This window comes from Gymnogyps californianus, chromosome 8, assembly GCF_018139145.2.
Source record: "Gymnogyps californianus isolate 813 chromosome 8, ASM1813914v2, whole genome shotgun sequence".
In the NCBI taxonomy this organism is placed as follows: domain Eukaryota; kingdom Metazoa; phylum Chordata; class Aves; order Accipitriformes; family Cathartidae; genus Gymnogyps; species Gymnogyps californianus.
In genome coordinates, this window is record NC_059478.1 from 25,078,375 (window position 1) to 25,101,918 (window position 23,544).

The 23,544-nt window shown below is 45.4% G+C and overlaps 1 protein-coding gene across 4 annotated transcripts in view; it reads left to right on the plus strand.

The window, feature by feature from the left end:
• Positions 1-23,544, plus strand: part of RNF220 (ring finger protein 220) — a 226,576-nt gene that overhangs the window by 179,623 nt on the left and 23,409 nt on the right. For all 4 annotated transcript variants that reach the window (XM_050900694.1, XM_050900695.1, XM_050900696.1 and 1 more), the window contains 4 exons: positions 15,011-15,107; positions 16,150-16,236; positions 17,966-18,021; positions 19,795-19,873. In XM_050900694.1, coding sequence (XP_050756651.1) covers positions 15,011-15,107; positions 16,150-16,236; positions 17,966-18,021; positions 19,795-19,873 — 319 coding nt within the window. The remainder of the gene's footprint in view (positions 1-15,010; positions 15,108-16,149; positions 16,237-17,965; positions 18,022-19,794; positions 19,874-23,544) is intronic.

Here is a 23,544-nt window from a genome sequence, read left to right on the forward strand (position 1 = left end):
TCACTACAATGCATAGCGGGGAAGCACGGGATGTCTATGTGCCTCTATTGTTGTTACTGCTAGTCCTGATTAGAAAAAGCTACTCAGTTCATTTCTGCACTTTTTTGTGCATGTGTGGTTTCTTCCTTCACCCCCACCGAACACCTGCGTTTGAGGAGAGCACAATCTTCTGCTTCCTTTGGTATGGACATTGTGCTGTCTTCACCTGGTTAACGTTCCTGGTTGTTTTTGAGTTAACTCACTGAAGTGTGATCTGAACCTTTCATATGGTTTCAGTCATGGAGACCCTCTTTCAAATGAGGCTTCACGTGGACAAAATGTGTGTAATTGATGTGATTAGGCTGTGTAAATGCAAAGTACTTACTCTTTGTTGCATTTTCTTCCTTATTTTAAGGAATTCTCAAATGTGTTAGTTTGCGTTATATAGATCAACTGGTTTCCTCCACCAGAAGTTAGGCGGATTCTAGCATCAGTAAGGACTGTAACCTCTGCTAGATGGCTGCACACACATGGACAGGTACTTCTGTATTTCATACTTAGAAATAGCCTTGCTTCCATCAGGAAGTATGGGGTCCGTCTCTTCTTTCCTTTTTGAAACCTTCATGACACCTTCAAGAGTGTATAGTTAGATGAACAGATCCAGCAAAGGATCGGAAGACTAGGAGAAGAGCAGAGCACAACTAGGTGCGGTTCTAAACCCCTCCGTCATTACCCTGGTGGGAAGGCTTTTGGATTAGACTCCTTCCCTTTGTGGTGCTGGATGAAAAGTGTCTGTAGATCAGCTCGCAAGCACAGGAACCTCCCTGTAGCGTTTGTAGTGAGGAACATCTTCTCTGTGCAGCTTTTGGTGACAGAGCCACTGCTGAGGAAATGACTCTACCTGAGCGGCTGGCAGGTCCCTAGTGCATGCGTTTCTCGCTGCCCTTCCTCCTCTGGAGCGCACCTCTGCTGGCAGCTGGATTCAACAGCTGCCGTGCTCCTCTAGAGAGGTGTCCTCTTCCCTCAACAGGGGACCTTTTTGCCACCAACTTTCTACCTAGTATTTTGGGATGACCAGATAATATCTGCAGGGTACCTACCTACTCTGCGCAAGAAGTTTCTGTAAGATTTGGGAAGGCAAAGCAAAGCTGGAATGATCTGCCATAGTTGGCTGATTGTATTTCTTTTTAAGCAGGTTATACTTTTTCATGCTCCCTTTTGTGGTTCTTGTATTGTCGCTGGCTGCTGGCAGTCAGAGGTCTCCATCAGCCAGGCCTGCTTTGTGCACTCTCAGGTAACCTTAAGGTGACTGTCTTTCTCCTTTCTCTGCCAGTGTTGGCTCTTGCCTTGTTTTAGGGACAGAATTCTTAATTTACAGCCCTGAAGCACAGCACAACGTTTTGGAGATGCTTTCCAATCCTTAAAACTGCTTTGGCTGGAGTTGGCAAGGCCCTCGTTAACCCCCATCACCTGAGGCTTTGTGTTTGGCTCTGTTCCCTTTGCTGAGAAGTAGCAGCGATGTGGAAATCAAAGGCCTTTTATAATGCCAGACAGCCTTTGCCAGGCTACAGGGATGTCACCAGTGTCTAAAGAGATGACATGGGGAAATACATAAAACCGGAGGGGAAAATAGATGTCCGTGTGTCTCATTAATTTCGACTTTAATGGTGTGCTGCTTTGAGGAGATGTCACAGCTGGGCGAAGGGGGAGCAGGACACTGTGGCCAGCGTGTATTGCATGAGTCAGACCATTGGGCAGCATTACAGAAGTGACTCAAACTTAACACAGGTCCTGGCTGCTTCTTTTTATCATTTTTGGTTAATGGACAAAGTTCATATTTTCAAGGTGAGAAAAACTCTTTGCTAACTATGTGAAAGATCTTGCCAGGTTCTCAGGTGGGGTAAGGTTGGGAGATCTTGGGGTTTTTCTTCTTGAAAACAGAAGGATCAAGGAAATTAACAGCCCTGCTCAGATTTTCTGGAAGGCGGTCTAATACTTAGGAGCAATCACAGGCTGAAACTCACTTGTGTGGTTCCTAGGATGACGCTTTCTTGCTTCCAAAGCACTTGCAGGGAAGACTTTCTCCTTTCACCTGAGGGGCTGTCTTAGAAGGTGGAAATTCTTTGTCTTCTGTGTTGGTGTTACAGCTGCAAATCCCCTGTCAGGTCTGGTGCAGCAGAGCCAAAGCACGCCTCCTTGCCTGCCATGATTTGGCATACTTGAGGCAGCAGGTGGAAAGAACAGGAGGTGGCAGCAAGTAGGAATATGACGTAACTGAGAAGTGCAGGGATCGGTATGTTGTCTCTTAAGCTGTTGGGTTTGGTGAAGGCATTCAGTCAGGAAGTATTTGGTACTTCTAGCTGTCCTCCTGGCTTCTTAAAGCATCATTTGCTATCACTTAATTTGCTCACCCAAAACTGGAAGAATGCAGAGTGTAAATGAAGATTATTGGCAATTATATAGGATTTGGAACCACTTTGTTTCAGCAGCGGTCCTGCTTTAAGTAGGGCCTTGTAGTAGGAGAGTTCTTGCTTCTGTTTGGGATAGGTGCGGAAGGCTACCAGCATGAAATACCAAACACTGTTTAAATCAAGCTCGTGCTTCAAAGTGAAAAGCTATACAGATACAATAATCAAATATTTCCCTATCTCAGTACAGTGTCACAAGACTAAAATTTCTCTTGAAATACCTGAACATTCAGTAACCATCTGTCCCCATGTCTCTGGATCATCCCTCTCCGAAGCTCTTTGTTGCAGGGGATTATTTCATGCCATCTTTGTCTAATGAGTTTCTGTGTTTAGGAAGCCAACAAGGCTTCGCAAGTGAAAGCATCAAGTGGCTCCTTCTCTGATGTTTTTTTTTTAACGCTCAACATATTTGTAGCAATTCTTCTGTTCCTCTCCAGAATGGATGCACGTTACCCTCAGTGTTTACACTGTAAGGTTATCCCTTTAAAGAATTCCTGAGGGAAGTTCAAAAGGTTTTTTTTTTCTTTGAAAGATTCAGTGTCTCTTTTTGTGTGTATGTCTCTTACTTGAAAGAAGGGAAAGGGAGGGGGCGAGTGAAAAAAAAGTGCTTTATCTGAAAAGAATCACATCAGCTTCGCACTGATAGAAGCCGCTGTCATCTCTTAAACGGCTTAGCACAGTCAAAAGGCAAGAGGACTTAAAACAGTGTCTTACACAGGGATCGATGGGTGGAACACATAACTCGTAACTGCAAAAAAAAAAAAGAAGCGTGGGGGGAGAGATAACGGTAATGATTGCATTGAGGGAAGCTTGAGGGAGGCTTGTTCTTTGTAACACAGCTTCAAAGGTGTCTGGACCGGTGCCTAAGCAAACTGTCCTGTGAAGTTGCTGCCTCTGTAGGTCTAGGGAAGGCGGGGGGGGGGGTGCTTGCACCCTTCTGTTTCTTAGCAGATGGGACAAAGATTAGTAAATGCCAGGTTAGCGGCTCCCTTCTGCTGCTTCAGATTTGAGGAGAGGATTTTTGTCACTTGGTCTCTCGCCGTCCATTCCGGGAAGGCGGCTTGTCCAGGAGAGGGGAAGGAGGCGAGCGGTGGATGGGGCGGTTGGGGAGATCAGGTGGGGGGACGGGATGTCAGTTTATCGATCGCACCTCAGTCAGGAGAGCTGCAGGCGCAGTGCTCTGAGCACGAGCGGCAGCGTGCTTAATGTGATTGAAAGGCAGTTAAAATGGCGGTGACCTTTTCAGGGGGAATTAGATTGCCTGCCAAGAGTGGTTAGAGGGAGTGATAACGCCAGCTTGAGGAAGCTGTCCAGTCTGCTTCAAAGGAAAGAGAGACAGAGACAGGGAAAGCAAGCTAGCAGCAAGTACCATTTAAAGCACAAACCACGCGGTCTGATAGAACAGAGATTGCTGTCCTCTTTAGATATGAAAGAACTGAAGAATTGTAGCTAAGTTCTCTCCACCCGCCCCATCCTCCTCTTCTCCCCTCCAGCTCCCCCACCAAAAAGCCTTTCTCTGGGCACAGTAGCAAGCTAGTCACCACTGCTCTTCTGGGTTTCTTTTCCTTCAGCAGATCAGTTGCATCAGAAATAACACAGAAGAGAGAAAGACTTCGAAAATGTTAAAATAGTAAGCAGGGCATTTTCAGGGAAGGATACTTTCTAAGAAAGATCAACATGACAAGGATCTGTCTGGTAGATTGCGATACTCTTGAAGAAGGCGAAACACGCAGGGATTACTTAACTCTGAAGTTTCTCTTTATTTCTCCATGCTGCCCTCCTCCCAAGCTAGCAAAGGGCTTGTATCTGTTCGTTAATGTCTTATCAAGGGAAAAGAACAGCACGATTTAGTGTCTGCATAGAGGGACTTGGGTAAAGCCTTATAAGCTGTAACAAACTACAGTTATCCTTGGGTGCCCATTTGCATTGGATCTCATGTCATCTACAATTAGGGCAGCTGCCTGGAAAGTGGGACTATATTAAAATGTCTAAAAGTTTCCAGCAGATGGCTGCAGTCCCACTGTCGACTTTCTGTCTCTGTGGAATCAAGACATGCTTCAGTTTGAGCAGCAGATGTTGTAGGCCAGCCTTCATCCAGCATGGGTTAGTTGTCAAAGAAAGAGCATTGGGGCAATAGCTATATGCTCCTCCAATTTGTTGTCCTAAATACATGCAACATTAGAAGCATGCTGTCAAGTGTGAGGTCCTGTCCTCAAAAATCTAAGTAGATGCTTTTCAATTCTCCTGCCTCAGCAGCAGGTGTTTGTGAACACAGTGACTTTGCTTGTGTCTGGTAACTGCCTGGCAGAAAGCTCCAAATAGAGGAGGAAAACTCAGTTGTGCTTCTCAGTGCAATTTTATGAACATCCAACTCTACAACAAAACTCCGCAAAAATCTGTGTTTGACACTTACGTAGAAACTGACACATGGAGAAGCATCTTCTCTAATGTTATAAAGATAGTAGCAAAGCTGGCAACAGAGCTTAAAAGTCTTGCTCTAGAAGCTCACCTAGTAGCCAGCTGTGCTCTCTTTTTCAGATAAAATATAATGAGGCATGCAGGAAAGCTTCAGGAGGCAAGGAGACTTTCCATTTTTCCATGGCAGGAGGTTCAGGCTGCATTTAAGATCGTACTAGTAAGAGGGTATAAACTCATCTACTCAAATTCAGCAAAAGAATTTGAGCTGAACAGTAAAAGTGTGACTTCTCCTAAGAGACTATGTGGGAAATAGAAGACGTCGCTGGTATATTTAGGCCTTTTGGAAGAATGGTCTAGTAACTAGAGTCATCTTCCCAGTTTCTGTGTAGATGAGTCAGAATTCATTCATTTTACCCTGGCAGGCTAAAGCAAACTTCAACTTGGATGCAAGAGCAGTCTGTGGTAAGAGTATAGGGAATCTTTGCCATAATGAAATTCTTTGTCTTCCTCCCACTTAGCAAGAGCTCAGTTCAGTGCCTTTCTCTGTCACGTTTCCAGTGTCAGCATCCCTCGTTGCTTAGTCTCTAAGGTGAATGCATCTATACATCTGAGCATCCTTCCCAGCCTCTCGGTTTTGGTATTTTAGCCTTCCTATATTTGTTTTTTTACCTTCTGTGGTCACTTCTACCTGCTGTAAGCTTCCAAGTGGGTGAGATGTATAAATTTCATTTTTTCTCAAGTGCTTATTCTATGCCTTATCCCCCCTTTAGAGGGCTGCTGAGTCCCAGAGCACTTGTATGCCTTACCTCAGCCCTTGTGTAAAATGGTGGTAATCCTGGTAATCCCTCCGTTGCTGAAGGACGGTACTTTGTACTGGTCTGATGGAGTAGCCCAACCACTCTTTAATGTTTGCACCTCTCTCCTTTGAGAGCAAGTACTTGTCCATAAGGTAATACTTGACCTAAAAATGCTAACAGATCTGTTTACATCGTGTTATATACAATAATCACATGGGCTGTACCTGCCTGTTTCTCCATAGTTTGTGTCCACATATAGAATTTGAGGGATTCTGTGGCTAATAAATGTCTCTTGGGTATTGTACTGTATATTAATATCAGAAGTTGACTTTAGTGAGCAGGAAAAACAGATGAGAATACTATGTGATTTTAAAAAGCAAAAAATTCGGAATTCCTACCTTATGTACAAAAGCAGCATGACCCACCATGTAATTGATGCTTTATATTATGCATGTTTAAAGTTCGTATAATGGTTCAAGGAACAGTGGTTTTGGTACACAGAGTAGTCAATGGGACTCGGCAAAGTAAAAATCACTTCAACTGAAAACAAAAAAAATTGGTGCTTATAGCCGTTAAAAGTCCTGATTGTTGATAGTACACTTTCATTAACTTGAACGCATGCAAAAATGTAAGAACCTAATTTTTATGCTTAAACTGCCAGAACCCATTAGCTGAAAGGAGCGCAATCAACTGAACCTTGCTGTTTGACTTACGTAACCCCGACAGCCACTCTAACCAGGAAGAGATTTTCAGTGGGAAGAAGGGGAATTCTCTCCACTTGACAGTATTAGGTATCGTAGTTGGGGGAGGAAAAGCGATGTCTGTCACCCAGCAACAGAGGAAGGAGGGAAAAAATTAATTAAAAAGAAAACAGAAAATGCAGTTGTAACACCGTGAAAATTGGCAGGGGGAGTAAGGGAGCAGGTAGAGCACCTGAAGCTACTCAATTTTTTGAAATTGACTGGGTTTCAAGTTGACAGCATCCCTTTAAAATTCAGTTTTCCTAGATCTCAGACATGCAACATAAGATCTTCCAGGCCCATCTGCTGCACTTGCTTAGCTGCTCTCTGCAATCCATTTTTCTAGTGGTCTGTCTGCTCTGGTTTTGAAAGTCCCAGGCTTTAAGACAGTAATTTGATTTTTTTTTTTTAAATTTTTTTTTTTTTCCCCAAGTGTCTGCAGTTTTGCTAGAGCTGCAACCTACTTCTTGGACACTCAGGTCGAACTTCAGCCTGAAGCACACAATAGTTGATTGATGTGATTTTAATAGCATTTTAGAATACAGTTGTTAAGTCAGGGGCAGTGAGATTTTTCTAAAGGAAAAAGGGAGCACGGGTCTCAACGGCTCTAAACAGCTCCTGTCTCCGCATGTCGTATCTTACAGTCGGCGGTGAAACACATTATCGAGTAGTGCCCGGAAAGTGGCTAACTGCGTTTGACACACGCCAACTCCCTGCCTCCACACTGGATAATTGCATTGTCAACTGTTCAGCAAAGTGGCAGGTGACACTGCAGCCGGATTGATTGTCCTAGTATGGAGGCTCCCAAGACTGTCAGCCACCCAATCGATAGAGTTTACACAAGACACCATGACTGCATCTGTAACTAATTTCAGTTTAAACCTCGCAAGATGCGGCTGTCCCTGTTTCCTGGCCTCTCTTCTTCGTTGCTTGCATCTCCTCCCTGAATGAGGAAGTTGCTTTTCCGCTGAAAGCCCGGCTTTATTTCTTGTTTTGGAGCTGGAAGTGAAGAAATCAATGGTGTGTTTTGTGGTTTCAGAGTTGAGGGCATTACAGCACATGGCTAACTAGCAGCTCCAGTTTTGCAATCAATAGGCTGATCAATTGATTAAATTAGCACTGATTTTTCTTTCTTCTTTCCAACCTAGAAAAGAATTAGTTGGGGGGGAAGAGCACATAGGTTTGGCCCGTGAAATTTAGCCCTTGGTTTTTCCAGTCCTTGGCTGCCTTTCCCCCACGAATACAATCTCTGTGCTCATCATTATTTAAAACAAACTGCATTGAGCCCCACCGCTGGCAGTGGCCCGCTGTAAGCCAGGGTGTCACTTTCAGCTGTTCACCAGGCTTGTTGCTTCATGCTCGGCTGCCTTAGAAAAGTCATCCTCCAAGCTCTGCTGTGCTGCTTTATTATTGGCAAAGTTGCGACATTCCTGTGATCCCTGTCAGTGGTGCTTATTGATCCAGTGATGTGAATCTGCTTAGTGATTCAAGATTACTTTAATTCTCCCTCTTCCTTTTTTTGTTTGTTTCCACCCTCTCCCCAGGGGAACAAAAGCTTTCAGATCCACCTTTCCCTGCCTGTGGAAAACGAGCTGTAGCTGCAAAGACCGTGGCTGTTGCTGCTGCTTTTGTACTTCAGCTCTGGGTTTTGAAGAGCAGCCTTTGAGATAGACATGAGACTGTTCTCACCTTAGTGCATCACGCTGGCATGAAGCTCTAGGAGGCAGCCATGCATGAATGGCCACACCGGATCACACCTTTGGTCCGAGTGCATTTTCCCCTCTGCAGCCACAATCTATACCTGATGGGTTATGGAGAGGCATAAAAAAAAATCTCTGGAGTACTCCTTGGTGCTGCAAGGGGTAGGGAAGCCTCTTCCTCGAGCCTTGCAGCAGCTGGCTCTTACCCTGTACAGCGGAGCTTGCCTGCCCTTTGTTCAGCACGCTGCTGCAAAATGATGTTAATGGTCATAAAATTATATGGCCCCTTTCTTTAAAGGCAGCTGTTCCTCTGATCTGTTAGCAAAGATCGCTGCAAGCGTCCGAGACACTGGTAAGCAGTCAGGTCTCTGGCAGCCCATTTGTGCCTCTGTGGGAGCTAATAGACGGCATCAGATGGATGCATCTGCTGTTTCAGGTGTATGCTGTAACAACACAGTTGGGTGTCAGTTTTCCAGGTAAATCACTGTTTTGCTTGAAATGGATCTGGCTCCAGAGAAATGAAACCCTTGTCCTGTAAGCAGCTTTTCATGGCCTCTGAATGTCATTTTTCCTGCAACAGGCTGGGAAAGTCACCAGAACTATTCTGTCCCTGTTTGTGCTAGGAAAAAATGGGGGAACAATTTCACTGTCCAAAAATATGGCTGGGGAGGTGTTACGGATCTGCAGAAAGACTGCTGTTCAGCATGGCCTCATCTCTGCCTTCCTCTTGTTTTCAGGAATCTAATGGCTTTCTCTTTCTTCCTAAATGCCTTTTAAAATAAAACGGCATCCGTGCCACCTTGTCCTCTTAGTACTAGTTTGGGATACTTCAGCAGCTGATGAAATAAACCCAGTTTAGAGCCATTCTCGGGAAGTGTGTGTGAGGCCTGGCCGTGTGTCTGCATAAACTACTTTTATTGCCTTCATTGTTTTTACTCTCCAAGAAGCCAACGAGTGACATTTCGTTAAGAAAATAAAGTGAACGTGCTGGAAAGGGAGGTTGTGCAGAAGGGGGTCACTGCAAGGAGTGTAATTAGCAAAGGCCACAGTTCTGGAGATTTACGGGAGGCTTTTTTTCTTCTTTCCTGAACACATGTAAATTACCTGCGAGCAGAATGAATGCCTCTTCCAAGCCAAAACAGGCCCCAGTAGAGCTGCGTGGCCCTGAGATGGATTTGGATTTAGACCCACTTACAGAATTTACACAAAATTCTGGATTTCTAGAATATTTCCAATATAGGTTTGACCCCCTCCATTCCTTGGGGGCCGAACAGGAGAAACGCTAGTTAAACAGATGAGTTTGATCCTCTGCACGAGCAGCATCTAGTAGCTGCATTCATAATGGTGGTATAAATAATAATACTAACATCTTAGTTTTGTTCCTTGGTCTTGTTTGGAGCAATAATTAAATGTATACAGAACAGCTGGCCCCCAAAACTGACTTATCTGCCCAGACAGGAGTTGAGGAGCAGAGTTGGGGCACAGTAGGTCTGTGCTTTCCTACCTGTGCTGATGAAATTTGGCTGTGGTCATTTGGGTCTCTGCTGGTCTGGTTGTCTTACCTTTCTGCTCCTGAGACTGCCAGTCTCTGTGTGAGCTCATGCCTGCGCAGGAGCCAGCAGTGCTGCCAACACCTGAAGCAGCATATGTTGTCACTGACCATCTGCCACTGAACGTGATGGAGAAAAGGCGGGACTTGAATGTGAGGCCCTTTTATCTGTTCTGTGCATCTGCTTATATATCATGTTAATGACTCTTGATCTTAGCTTGAGCCACCATTCACTTGAGAGATGTTGAGATGACCGGTCATCGGGGGGTTTGCACAAAGGAAGTGAGATTTGTGAAGCAGTGCAGAGGTCAGAGAGGATGCTTAGGCACAGGGAACGGCTTAGGAGAAAGAAAAGTGTTATGACAACTTACGGAAAGGGGAAGAAAAGGATTTCTGATGAGAGTTATCTCCAGCCATTATTAATAGGCACATGGAAGAAAGTGGAAAGTGTTTTCCAGTCTCCTTCAAGCTCAGGTGATTCCTGTAGCCTGCCAGTGCCTGCAGCCTGGCAGCGAAGAGGCATACAAATTTTTTCTGCTTTTCAGACCTGTGAGTCAGTATTTCAGAAACACTGTTGCTTGTGTAGAGTACCTAAATTTTTCAGAAACTGCTTTGAATTGGTGCTCAGGCAAACTGCTCCGAGGCCAGCCCAAGTAAAGCTGTATACACAGTGCTGGAGGGTGGCGGGCGCTCTAGGTAAGTGATCTTGATAGGTACATTCTGATTGATGGGAGAGTTTGTCTCCCAAACTGTCACAGGGTTTATAGAGGTGCCACTCAATACCAGTGCTGGAATTGCTTGTCAGAGCACCTGGCTACAAGAGCAATGGGGATTGGAGACAGAGCTGTAACTTTGTTTTTTCTCTGCTTAATGGCCCCAGCGTCTGACCTGCCTGCTCACTCCTGTTTGTCTGGACCTTAAGGAGGCAGCTGGGATTAAGACTGTCAGAGGATTGTGCCGCTTTAGCATCGGGAGGCTAATTGTATCGGGGCTGGCAGCGTATGACAAGCGGTTGCCTCCTACCAAATGCACGGCAAGAGCAAAAAATTCTTCAACAAGGAAAGGGAAAGATATAGGAGAGTCTGCATTTTGGTTTGTTCTTTTTTCATCTGAAAGCAGTATTTTCAAATTCACATGTGGAATTACGTTCGTCAGGCCTTAGGTAACTCTCTGCGTAAGAGCTGCAGCTGCTTATGTGAATAACAGATTGTGTCTCTTGTGAATTCCTAGGTCAAACTCACAACTTAACATTCAGTTGTCGGATTTCACTTTATTAACACATTGGGATAAAGTTCTGGTCCCGAGCATTGACCTCTGAATAGCAGCACTGGCTTTAGAGGTCCGCTCTAGGCAGCGTTGCTGATGGCCGTGAATTACTGCGTGACCTTCAGAAGCTGAGCCTCGCCGGAGGAACCCTTCCCCATTCCCAGTGCACGCTATTGAATTGCAAATCACCTGAGTGTAGTGGTAGGGGGTGTTCTGGAAGCTCCCGTTCTCCTCTAGTAGGTCCAAAACAATGCTGTTGCAAAGGCCATTTTATTCTGCTCAACACCCTCTGCGCTCCATTTCATGTTTTCCTTGCTCCTGGATGGCAATGTATGCCACTGGCAGGAGCTGGAAGTTCTGAGCCCTCTTTACACTTGGGCTGAGTTAGTGAGAAGCAGGTGTGATCCTATCAGGCCTTCCTTGCATTTAGTGGTCCTCTTAATCCATTTATAACAGCACTTGTCCAGAAATCTGGTTTGAATGAGGCTGAGACGAATGAATAATGTCAAGCAGTTCAGACGTCAAATATTTGAACAGCTGCGTGGGTGTTTTCACTGGCTTTGTTCATGGAAGCAACCCCAGGAAGTTAGACAAGGAGGGTCAGGCCAAAATTGTGGCACCAAACCCCAGCCCACCGGAACTGGCCTCAAAATCCATCCCTGCTGCAGATGGAAGAGCATTAGGATGCTGGTGGCAGTTTGCTCCGCAGGTAATGGTGGGCCGAGCTTTGCATCCTGTTCTTTGGTGTTCTCTTGCATGCAGTGGCAGTACTGGGATTTACGGACCTTTTGATTCACATCAGAAATATATTTTGTGGATTTTGTTTTTCCTGTTTTTTTAAAGCAGCCTCTGAAGTCCTAAAACTGATAGCACAGCTTATATTCAGAGTTTTTTCTGGTACACGGAGGTTACTTTGTTTAGCATACAGTTTCTGAATCAGTTGTTTTTACCATGTTGCAATGGATTGCACTTGGTCATGTTCAGAAAAACCCAAAAATCCATATTTGGTGACAATATGAGAGTTGGATCACCGTATTGCAGCTTCCTTTAGGCCCTGGCCTGGGAGTCCTTGTTTGATCAGAAAAGGAAATTTGCCCTTCTCCTGCCCCTCATCTTCACCTGTGAACTTCTCTGCTATACCCTCCTCTCTGACTGAAATGCTGTATCAGATCATCCCAGTGTGTATCTGTCATCATAACATGTACTGTCCAAACCTTTCCCCTGTACCCTCCCTGTGTAGGGAGGATAGTACTCTGTTGGCAATGCAGTGGTTCCTGTTATAGAGCTAGATTCAGCAAAAGCTCTGGAGTATTTTCCTTTCAGACTTAAAAGGGATTTTCTTAAGTACAAAGGTTTTGAGAGCAAGGACACCAGGATTCTGAAGTCAAGGTGCCTTAATATTTGTAAATTGTATCACAGTAAGGAGATCTTCTTTTCTTAAGCTCTAACTATAAACCACTAGTTGGCTTGAGTCACTTGGAAACAAAATTGATGGAAAGGTGCGTGTTTGCTGTGTGCTTGGCATCCTTGCAGAGAGAGGGACACAGGGAGCAGTCCCACTTACGTGCACTATTTTGGACAACTTTCCCCGCCCCCCAAGGCACTTGCTCCAAGTATTCATTGCCTGGCTAACATTCAGATCACCTCTGGGACTGGCCAAGTCACAGCTCCAGCTTTGCATGATTTGTGTTTCACACAGCTACAAGAAAAATGAAGACCTGTGTGTCCAAAGTTTATGGCCTTTGAGAAGTGATGGGCTAAAGTAATGCCAGGTGCAGGGGATAGTGTTACTGCAGGTTAAATGCCATGCCTGTAAATTACCACCCCGTCGCCCACTGTGACTTCTAAGGCAGCTTTGAAAGACTATCCACCTTCTTTGACAGGTCTCTCTTACTCCTCTAAATCTTCTCCCAAACATTGTGATGAACTGAAGGAGTCAAGATTTACTAGATGAGCCATTGCAGCAAGAGAAGGCAGCTTGTGACATGTGTTGGCTGGCAGTGTGCAGCCAGTATGTGAAACACTTTATAAGGTGTCTGCTGGAAGAGGGCTCCCCCAGTGACACCGCAGAGCTGACCTACAAGCATGGCTCCTGCACTACCTGGCGCAGACGATGGATGCTGCATTGTCGATGCTAGTTTTGTTACCTCTGCTAAAAGTTAAGGCTGGCAATTACGTTGAAGTAAAAGGTAGTTTATGCTTCTAGGGAAAGGTTAGTCTTAAAATCATTGTCATGCTATGGTTATCACTCGTTAAGGACCTTCTTTATATTCAGGGAAGAGAAATATCAAATCCATATAAACAAATTTTATTGGCTTAATGAATCAGCGAGAGCATCCGTTCCTAGAGAGTGACAGTAAAGAACTGTGTCTGCATAGTGTCCTTGGAAATGAGACCTTCGCCTTGCCCTGCTCTCTGCACAGATGCAGACTGTTAGAAATATAGCTCACTCTTCTGGGCTGGGAAAGTGCAAGTTTGCTGCTGACAGCACGAGCTTGTGTAAGTGTGCTGGTGAGAGCCCAGTGGGATGAACAGACTCAGACATCTGTAGCCCTGAAAGGACTACCCTAACGCTTGGGAATGTCCTCATTCTTCATACATGCACCTTACATTCAGTGCTTCTACATTAATTTTAGCCTGTCTTCTGCATTTAGAACCACGTTCACAGTGCAGAAATGTACCCCCTTTGGGGCATTTGTGCAAAGCCAAGGCTACGTCTGCCTTACTCTTTCAGTGTTTGCAGGTGGGATGTGCTCCCTGGTCTAGCCACAGACTTAGGTTCCCAGCCATCTGGATGTGCCAGGTCCTTCAGGTTTCAGCAGGTACCCTCTGTCTGTGAGCCAGGGGTCCAGGTCTGCTGTCTGGACAGTGGGGTGCTAAGTGAAGGAGCGTACTGGAGGCAGCCAGAGTGGGCAAATTTGTATCTGCATAGCTTATGTCCCCAAACAGCTTAGATCTGCTGCAGAATTGAATGCGAATGAGGACTTTGCACCACCCTAGGATTCAGGAGATACTTGCTTAATCTCCAGTCTCATGGGAGAGAGCACATCCAGTGTTAGATCTCATAAAGAATAAATATATGTCTTCCTTAGTTTCCCTTCTATTAATAAACCTTAGGCAGCAAATACCGTGTGAAGGTTCATCTTTGTAGGGGTTTGTGTGCAGATTCAATTAAAAGAAGCCTGGTTACAATCAGCAATAACACAGTCAACAAAATGCTTGAGAACCAAAATAAATGTATATATGGTTAGAAAGTGACAATTGTTACACAGTTCAGTCTGGGGTGGAACTGTTTATGCTTGCTTCCTGCTGGAGTTGGGACTGGGCTCCTGCCTGATCCACCTGTGTTGGAAGCGCAGGACTCTTGTTGACTTGCACTGGAATTTGCTCGCATAAGAGGTGTTTGTAAGGAGCTGTTAATGACTGTGGAGTCTGATTCCCGCCCCCCCCCCCCCCCGCCCCCCCCGAAACAGGTTTGCTATTCCTAAATGTTTTATATTGTAAAAATCTAAGCCATGACTAAATGCATTTAAAAAAGAAAAAGGTACTTCTAATTGTATTTTAGCCTCTGCCTGCCCTCTACATCTGAATTAAGAACTAATTCAGAATGTCCCTGTGGCCTTCTCTTACCTGCTAGTAGTGTAGTCTTTGTGTTAACCACTTCTATGAAAAATCAGTCTTCCCTATTTTCTATGAAAAATCAGTCTTCCCTATTTTCTATGAAAAATCAGTCTTCCCTACTTTGCTTCAATTTTTTTTCTGCCTTTGAGACCCTTCCAGTGCCTTCAACTTTAAAATAACTCTTCAACTTTAAAATAACTCGTGTGGAGAGAAGAAGGTCAAGAATGTTTCGTTTTCAGTGTTGAGGGGCATTTTAGAGCATAAAATCCAGGAAGATAGAGCGTTTCTGTGAGTGTTTTCTGTGCAGTCTTCTGAAAATTGTTCTTCTGCAGTCTTTGGAGATGGTACGTTTTGTGAGGCTGTTAAGAGTAAACAACAGCCTGCAGACTGGTACTGTTGCACCATCCTTAGGAAATCTCCTACACTTCATCTCCAATTCAAATGCTCATCCATGTGTTTTATTTTCTTCCAGGTTCTGGGTTTATCATGTGCAGTGGCAAGGAGAATCCAGACAGCGATGCCGACCTGGATGTGGATGGAGACGACACACTTGAATACGGGAAACCACAGTATCGTTTTTGAAAGGCTCTTACTGAGAGGGAACCTAGAGGTGCATCTTCAGCTAGCTTTCATGCAGCACTGCCCTGGGTAGTGGTGGATAATCTGTGTCCAGCCCTACTGGAAATGACACCGCCTTCTCCAGTTACCATGTTATTTGAACTAGGAGGGATTCCTAGTTACTCCCTTTGAGAGCCTTCTGTTGATGCAGCACTACTTCAGACCCGGTTGGTGAAGTCTGTAGGAGACATTGCAGGACATCAAAGTTAGTGTTTCTCTATTCTGTTTCATAAGCAATCTGTTGTCTCTATCCAGGTTTCTTCTGTATGGGTAGCTTTTCCTGCTTCATGGGTAGGAATTGAGTTTATTTTCCACAAGACACCCCTTTGTTTTCAGGGGTTTTGTGCAGTAAACATTTCAAGCACTATTCACCTGCCACTCTGAGAGACTGAATTTTTTTCCTTTCATTAGACGGTTCATGGGCAGAACTATCATTAAGGGCAGTTTTTTGGGAACAACTCCATCTGGGAGCCAGGCTCTTCGGACGCAGCTCTGGGAGAGCTGTGGGTAGACTTCTGCCCTGCAACAACTGTAACAGCCATCAAGGAGGAATTCCTGCAAGGGTATTAGGCAGACATTGACTTAGCTGTGATGAGGGGGAACATATAGCTATAGAATTAGATTTTACTGAAATCTGTACCAGCCTTTAAGACTGAAGCCCCAACCCTTAGCTGGTAAAAGATCTCTGTACCTCAAACAGAAATAGTGGAATTGTGCAAGTTAGGCTTGCAGAGGTTGAGGAATTGGTTTTCCCCTTCTAAGAGGCTGTGGCATCATGTTGCTGTCAAAAGACACTTCTGTTTCTTTCCACCTAAACCAAAACTTTAATCCAGAATTTAAAAGCAAGCCCCTCTGTGGTACCAGCCCCTCTTCTTTTGAGGTGTTCCCAGTTGGAATGAATTTGTTCTGTATCCCAGATAGTGTCCTAACCATCTCAAAAGCTTTTCTACTGTCTGCAGCAAGGCTGTATGTTCCTTAACCCCTTGTGCTCAGGTACACAGAGGCAGACGTTATCCCTTGCACTGGGGAAGAGCCAGGTGAAGCCAAAGAGAGGGAGGCACTCCGAGGTGCTGTTTTAAAGTAAGTACTGTGCCTTTCTAATTTGCTTTCATTACTTTTGGGGAATCTCAATTTGTGGAAAATACCTGTTCACTTGAGAGCGCAAGGGTCGCAACGAGAGAGATTTACAAAGAAGCGTACTGTGACAGGTTGCTCTCCATTTCTACCCGTGCAGCTTCCTAAAGCCTCCCTGCGCACTCTCCCTCCCTTAACCACCCCTCAACCCAGCCAGTGCCGTCTTCTCCCTGAACAGTGCTGGACAGAAGGTGAACTCTGGTGATGGGGAAACTGTGCTGTAGTAAGGCCTTATGTGTCATCTTGCTTCATGATGAAATGTGGCCTCTTAGTATAACGTGATGCCATCCTAATCGTGTTCAGCACATTAGGAGTCTGGCACCCAGGGTATGATTTTGTTACATCCCATTATGTGTTGTGGGGTGCGCAAACTAATCCTTCTGTATTTGGCTCTGGGGTTGGGGCAGGATGTGTGCTCTGCCCACATACATATGTGGAGAATGTAGGCAGCCAGCGTTCAGGGCACTTGGGGAAGCATTTCAGGCAAATAAAATGAGTCTTAACAGGGAGCTAGGATTGCTTTCAAAGCCCTCTGCCCTGCATAAAACAGGGCTTAAATTACCCCTCTGTCTCTTTCACTGAGTGATCCTGTGAGGTCAAGGTTGAAGTGATTGATAGAGCAGTGAAATGAAGTTTTCTTACTGCTTACCCTGTCACAAACACTAGTTCAAAATTAGGTTCCGCTCCATAGAAAAGTGGCATTTGCCACACTGGATCCAAACCATTGGTCCGTTTCATACTTTGCTAACCATGCTAGTCTGTAGGCAGGGCCTCAAAGATGCTGAAGCTCCTCCACAGCCAGGACATTGGTATTGTAGCAGGAGGATATTGGGGTATTCCTTATCAGTGGCTATGGACACTTAGTGCTTGGTGAGATGACTGAGGACCTGAGGCCAGGAGACCCAGTTCCTTCATGTGGCTTGCACCTAACACATTGCTTTGCTATTTGGGCAAGGTCCTTGCATGTCTCCTGGACTTGTTTGCCCATCTCTAAAACAGGAGAGGTGATTTTGCTTGTAAAAGCACTTTGAAATTCTGCCAGATTTCTGTAGAAATGCAGGAGGGTAGCTGATGCCGTGAAGCATGAGCCTGTGTTACCTTTTGAGTGCAACTGTCTTAGCACATAGAGCTAAAATGTTATACAGTCACAGGTGTGCAGCCTGCTCAGTAGATTCCTTTGTCTTACAGTCTCTGTTACTGGCTTGCAAGTGAATGGACAGGGTTAGGAGTTGTCTGTACTGCAATGCTGCTGTTCTTCAAATGGGAAGATGGAAAAGATGGGGGCTTATGAAGGTGTAAAGTTATTCTTAAAGGGAGAAGCTATTGAAACACAGAGGATTTCTGTTCATGAGTAAGGTTTTGATCTTTGAAATCATGTATTCAAAAATGAGCCTTAGGTCACAGGTGCTGTTTGAATCCCAAGCCTTCAGTCAGCATCACAACCCCCGTGTGATTCAGCGGAGGTCACAGCTAGAAGTGCCGGCTGGGAGAATACTGGTGGAAATGTGGACTAACACAAAAACACCTCCTGTAGCAGGCCAGCTGCTCGCATTTGGAAGCCTAGACTGGTGGATAGAAGTATTGAGAGAGAAGTGGTGGGTGGAAGGGGTAGCTTTTCCTGAGCAGCAAAATTTTCCATATTCAACCTTTAGCATTCTCCTCTTTTCTCTTTTAGTGGTGGTACACCCAGTACTCGAATAACACCGGAGTTTTCTAAATGGGCCAGCGACGGTGAGTGTTGAACTTGTAAATTATTAATTTGTATGCTATAGGAGGGCAGATAGATATTCCATATCTTCTGATTGCCAGTAACTAGGCAAATGGTAGTTACAAATGCTCTTGCACAGTACCAGCAGATATGTATGCACATACAATCACACTATCTTTTTGAAACTTTACAGCACAATTAACTGTAGTAGGTGGCAGCTGGGGGAGTTCCCAAAAATGCAACCTTAACTGGTATGGTGATAAGAGATAGGTGTTGGATTGACTTGCTGTCGTGTCACTAAAAGACAAACTGCTGTATCACAGAGGGAGCCATCAGAGCTTGGCTATGTGATGGTGGTGTTCAGCTGCTGGGGGTTTAAACTACGCAGGCACCTGTTGCTTGGATTTTTTTCAACTGCTTTCTTATCATCTTCCCTTCTTTAAAAGGGTATGCTGGAGACTTGTATCATGATCTGTTGGGTAGGTCTTATCCTTGCTGGCTTCTGTATGGCAAGAAAAGCCTGCAGCTCTGAAGCCTGCACCTTTAGAGTGGGAACTCTAGGATCTGTCCTACTTCATGACCTGTAGTTGAGACTCCAGAGCAAACGAGTGAATGTGAAATTATACCTTTGCATGCATTATTTGAAAGCTCATAGCATCAAGGGAGGGGGTGTTAAACCTATTTGACTGCTGGGCATTTTGTTTAATGCCAGCAGCACTGGAATTGTAAGCAGCAACCTAGTGGAAATATGAGAATAATAAAACCTGGCGCTTTCCAGCTGTAGATGCCAAATCCATTTCCAGAGCTGGGCAGTGCTGCTCCAGCTCCCTTAGGAAGGGAACTGAAGCTCAGCGACCTGAAGAGACTTGTCCCAATTATTTTGTTCCCTGTTCTGTTACTGTAATGCTTTGGGCATTTGATTCCCAGCCTTGACAGTACCCACAAGACATAACTGCTTGCCAGTGGGAGGGGAGGTGGGTAGAGCCAGTTTTGCCAAGGGCATGGTGATTAAATGGAGAGCATAGGATACCTGTTGCAGGCGTTTTCTTCTGTGGGATAGGCAATCGCATTTATTTCCTGTGATGTAGGAGCACTCAGTTGTAGGTGTGTTCAGCTTCAGTAACTGCAGCCACAGAGGTGATGAGAAAGCAGCCCTGATGGCCCTTGCTACGAGCTGTTTTCTTCATACCTTTTACCTGAAGCAACAGTGCTGAACCTACAGCCCAGGGGCTGGCCCCAGGACAGTTCATCTGGCTCATCTCCAACTGGTATCTCACACCCCCTCCAGTGCTGGGAGGAGCCATGGAACTGCTAGTACTAGGAGAGCTGTGAGCAGACTGTTCTGTCATACTAGTTACCTGGCACATATTTTTTTCCCTGTCTGTGTCTGAGGGGTCTCAGAAAAAGGAAGAAGCTGAGAGCAGGGCCTGGGCTGGGCAGATTTGCTCCAGACCCACCTTTTCTAGAAGTACACTTTGGCGTGGCAGCCGCATCAAACCTTACTGAATTAAATCCTGGCTTAAACAACTGGCACATCTGCGAGGGTCAGTCAGAATGAAGTGGGGAGAGGGTAGGGTTTGTATCTTCAGCCCCGAATCATAGAAGCATGCTGTCCAGAGAGAGGGCCTCCCTGCCAGACAGGGACATGTAGCATCAGTCTCTTCTCTCTCTTTCCAAGAGTCGGCATGAAAATGACTCATCGGGGTCCTCTGCTTCTGAAACTGTAACTCGCTCAGACTATTTCATAGCAATGATCAAATGTTCTTTTACTAATTTGTCTGTTCTTCCCTCAACAGAAATGCCCTCAACAAGTAATGGTGAAAGCAGTAAACAGGAGACCATGCAGAAGACCTGTAAGAACAGTGACATTGAAAAGTGAGTGTAAAATGGATAGCTTTCATTTTTCTTGTTTTAAGGAACCATAGTGTCCCATCTGGTGTTCCCAGAACCAGTGCTAGTTTGACGGTAGGCATATTTGAAGCTTTTACCACTGAGAAGGGAAGTTGTGCTCCCACCTGAAGCCTGGACTTGGAGCTATTGGTGTCCCGACTTGCCGTTGCTGTGTCCGCAGAGGGCCTGTGGGGAGTTCTCCCCCTGATATCTGCATGGGCAGGTACCCAGTGACAAGGAGTTGAGCGCAGCTTCCAAAGGGCTTCTCCACTGCAAATTGCCTTCTTTTAAAATATGTAAATAGATATATCCATGCTTTCTACCATATTCTCATTATGGTGGGTTTTCAGATATGTTGTGTGGTGCATAACAGCCTAGACTAGAGCTGGGACTTTGGATGCGAGGTGAAGATTCAAACGCACTTTAACCTGACAAAAGCAATTGGCTTGTCAAGCTGTAGTTTGATTTTTTTGATTCCCCCTGCAAGATTTCTGCTATCAATGTATCATGGGATCCTGCTTTTACTGGGGAAGTTACCTTATCTTTGCATCTTAGTTTTTGAGTGCAGTCCTTCACATGGTCTCTATTCTGTTTTCTCCATGGTACCTGCATGTTTCACCCTCCATCTCTCCAGCAACAGGGAATCCCAGCAGCCCCGTAACTTGGCAGGAGCCTCACTGTGAGAATTTCTTTTTGCTTAAGATCCAGATTTCACCTTTGTATGGTTGCTAACGGAAGTAATATCTCAGTTCCTGAGTTTTTTACCTGCAGCCCTTCCAATTGATTAAGAAGTTTAAGTCCCAGTGTTTGAATATACAATAGTGCAGGGGCTCCTGGCCATCTCCTTTCCTGTCCCTTTCTGCTCGCTGGATATCCTGCAGCCTAGTCCAGGATAGAAACAAATGGGTTTATCTGCACTGTGCATTTGAGTAACAACCTCTATCCTCAGCCTCCTTCCACACGCTGCTAGGGTGACTTACCGCTCAGGCAGATTTGACAATCCAAGCCTAAAACTACAGGCTCTTCACTGCTGCCATGGACTGCTTTAATTGGGATGGGGCAGTGTTTTAAGTTGATTATTGCCTGACATAAAATGTTGCCTCAAGATCAAGTGAGAGACAAAACAGCTTGAATGAGGTGGAAGCAATGAGGTAATTGTGGGTTTTAAACAGACGGCATTTACATTTTGGGGATGAAGTCCATTGATAATTTGGGATGGGCAAAAAATCTGGTGGTAGTGTTAAGCTGACTTTACAGAAAGTTTGTTGTTTTTTTTTTTAATGTAGTTTGTTGTCCTCCTGCTCCTGGTCCTGACTTGAGCGGTTGTGTCCCTGGCACATTTTGGGATCTCTGACAGTTCAGGCAGCCTGGCAAAGCGTATGTTCACAGTCAGGGGTTAACTGAGGAAACTCCCTGCTGCAGAGGAAACTTTAACACTGCTTTGCTGTCTCAGCACTTTCCTTTTTACAAGGCTTTTTATTAGCATGTCCCAAACGTGGGCTGTCTGCTGTTCGATGCTTCTTGGTGAGCAGACTTTGGCCAAGGACCACTGAGTTTGGGAGCTTGCAGGTCTGTGCAGAAGCAGCTTTGTCCTTAGAGTGAGCCAACCGTTGCATGCTGTCTTGGTGGCAAGGACTCTTTGCTTCTGGCCTAATCTGTCAGCCTCTGTCTCAGCCGCTCCTTGGCTTCCCTTTGGGCCTCCTGCCTGTCAGCCCAGCAGCCCTCCACCCTCCCAGATCCACTCCTATTGAAAATCTTTAAACTGCAGGAGCTGAAAGGATTTGACATTTTCCAGAACACTTGAGCTCAAGTGATAAAATTGACGTAGCTTTAATAATCTGATCAAAGAGGCTTTAGCTAGCACCTTTTGAAGGATCCCAGAATCCTTTCCAAACAACACTCGTGCTAACACCGCTGTGAAGTGGGGGGAGCATGTACGTGTGTGTGCACGTGTATGTGTATGCACGCACACCTTGCTCCGCAAAAACCTTGCCCTGCTAAACCTTCAGTTCTGCAAAAGGTGCGAGAAGTCAGCAAAACCCGATAGAAATTACAGGAAAAGCCTTAAGTGTCTTGCTGAGTCTTTCCAATAACGTTGATTTTTTTTGAAAGTAGCAGGGAGAGCTTTTTATTTAAGGCGCTTTATTTCACCGAGGTTCAGAAAACAAGATGGTGTTTCAGGTGGAGAATTCCTAGCTGCCTTTTTTTTTTTTTTTCCTCCTTTCCTTTGATATTCGTGCGTGATAAATAGTTTCTGTCCTGCCATTTAAGGAGTCTGAATGCTCTGTGTGCTTGTCTGTGTAGAGGGGTTCTGTTAAATTAATTGATAACAGGGATCAGAGCTAGAAGCCTACAGAAAAGGAGGGGGAAGGGTTTCACACTGTCTGGCTGCTTCCCACTCCACTGCTGAGCCATGATATATGGCGACCCAGCCCAACAGGCTAAATTGATTCATCTCTAGTTCCTGTTTCTTAATCTGGAGCTAAATTGGTTTCATTTTTCTTATTTTGGGTGGTGCTTACAGGAAGTTTTTGGCAGCATCACTTTACTCCATTGTTTGTAACTTTAATTTTTACCTTTAAATCTGAGCATTATTGATTGGCATGTTAAATCCCATGTAGCATCTGATTAGCATTTTTAAAATTGTCCAGGAGCACATGGCTTACCACCTGTGTCAGCTGTGCTCTCCGTTTAGAGCAGTGGCTAATAAAGTTAGCAGTGATCCGCATATTGATCCTTCTCTTATAAGAATGACGTTCCTTCCCTCTCCACTCTTCCAAAAATAAGTCTAGGCAAGGAGAGTGGTGTGGATTTGTTTGTTTTTTAATCCATTAATACAGTACAGCAAGCAGTCCTCCTTTTGGCACACAGCTGAAGCTCTTTGCTTGAGCAAGTTAATTTAATCTAAACTTAGATTTTCGTGGAAGAGTCTCTTGCACGTAGAATGACTAGATGGGGTTTGGGGTAAGTCTGCGTTTGTTGCCCTGCTCCTTGTGCTGTGCCAGGTCATCAATAGCTTGGGCAGGTTGACCTCATCTGTGTTGTGTTGAACTTCAGATGGCAGCCACAGGTAATGAGAGACATGGTGCTGGTCCCAGCTCTCCTTCACAGCCATGCCAGGTCCTTGGTAGCTTGGGCAGGTTTCTCACCGTTGACCTCATCTGCGTCGCATTGAACTTCAGATGGCAGCCACAGGTAATGAGAGGTGGTACTGGTCCCACCTCTCCTTCCCAGCACTGTGGGGTGTCTCAGCCCTGCTGAGCTTTTCTAATCTTACCAACATGAGGTGTCTGGGAGACACCCTGGGGTGCCGAAGGCTCATGGGGAGAGGTAAAGGAGCGTTGCACCAGCTGAGCTCTGCCCATCTGCTGAAGACCCCAGCCACTGTGAAGGCAGTGGCTGGGGTCTTCAGCAGAAGGGCAGAGCTGAGCTGGTGCGATGCCTCTTTACCTTGACTCAACGTCCAGCTTTGCTCGGAGAGAGCAGCTGGTCCCTAATTGCCCAGGCATGTTCCCCGACTCCTCCGCCAACGTTGTACTCTCAGCTGAAGCACTGTCATGCACAGAGAGCTGCAAAAAGCACCTTCCCCGCAAAAAGTCTTCCTCCCCCCTCCCTCCCAAGATGCTGCCTGCGAGGGTCTGGTGCCATTTTGAAAC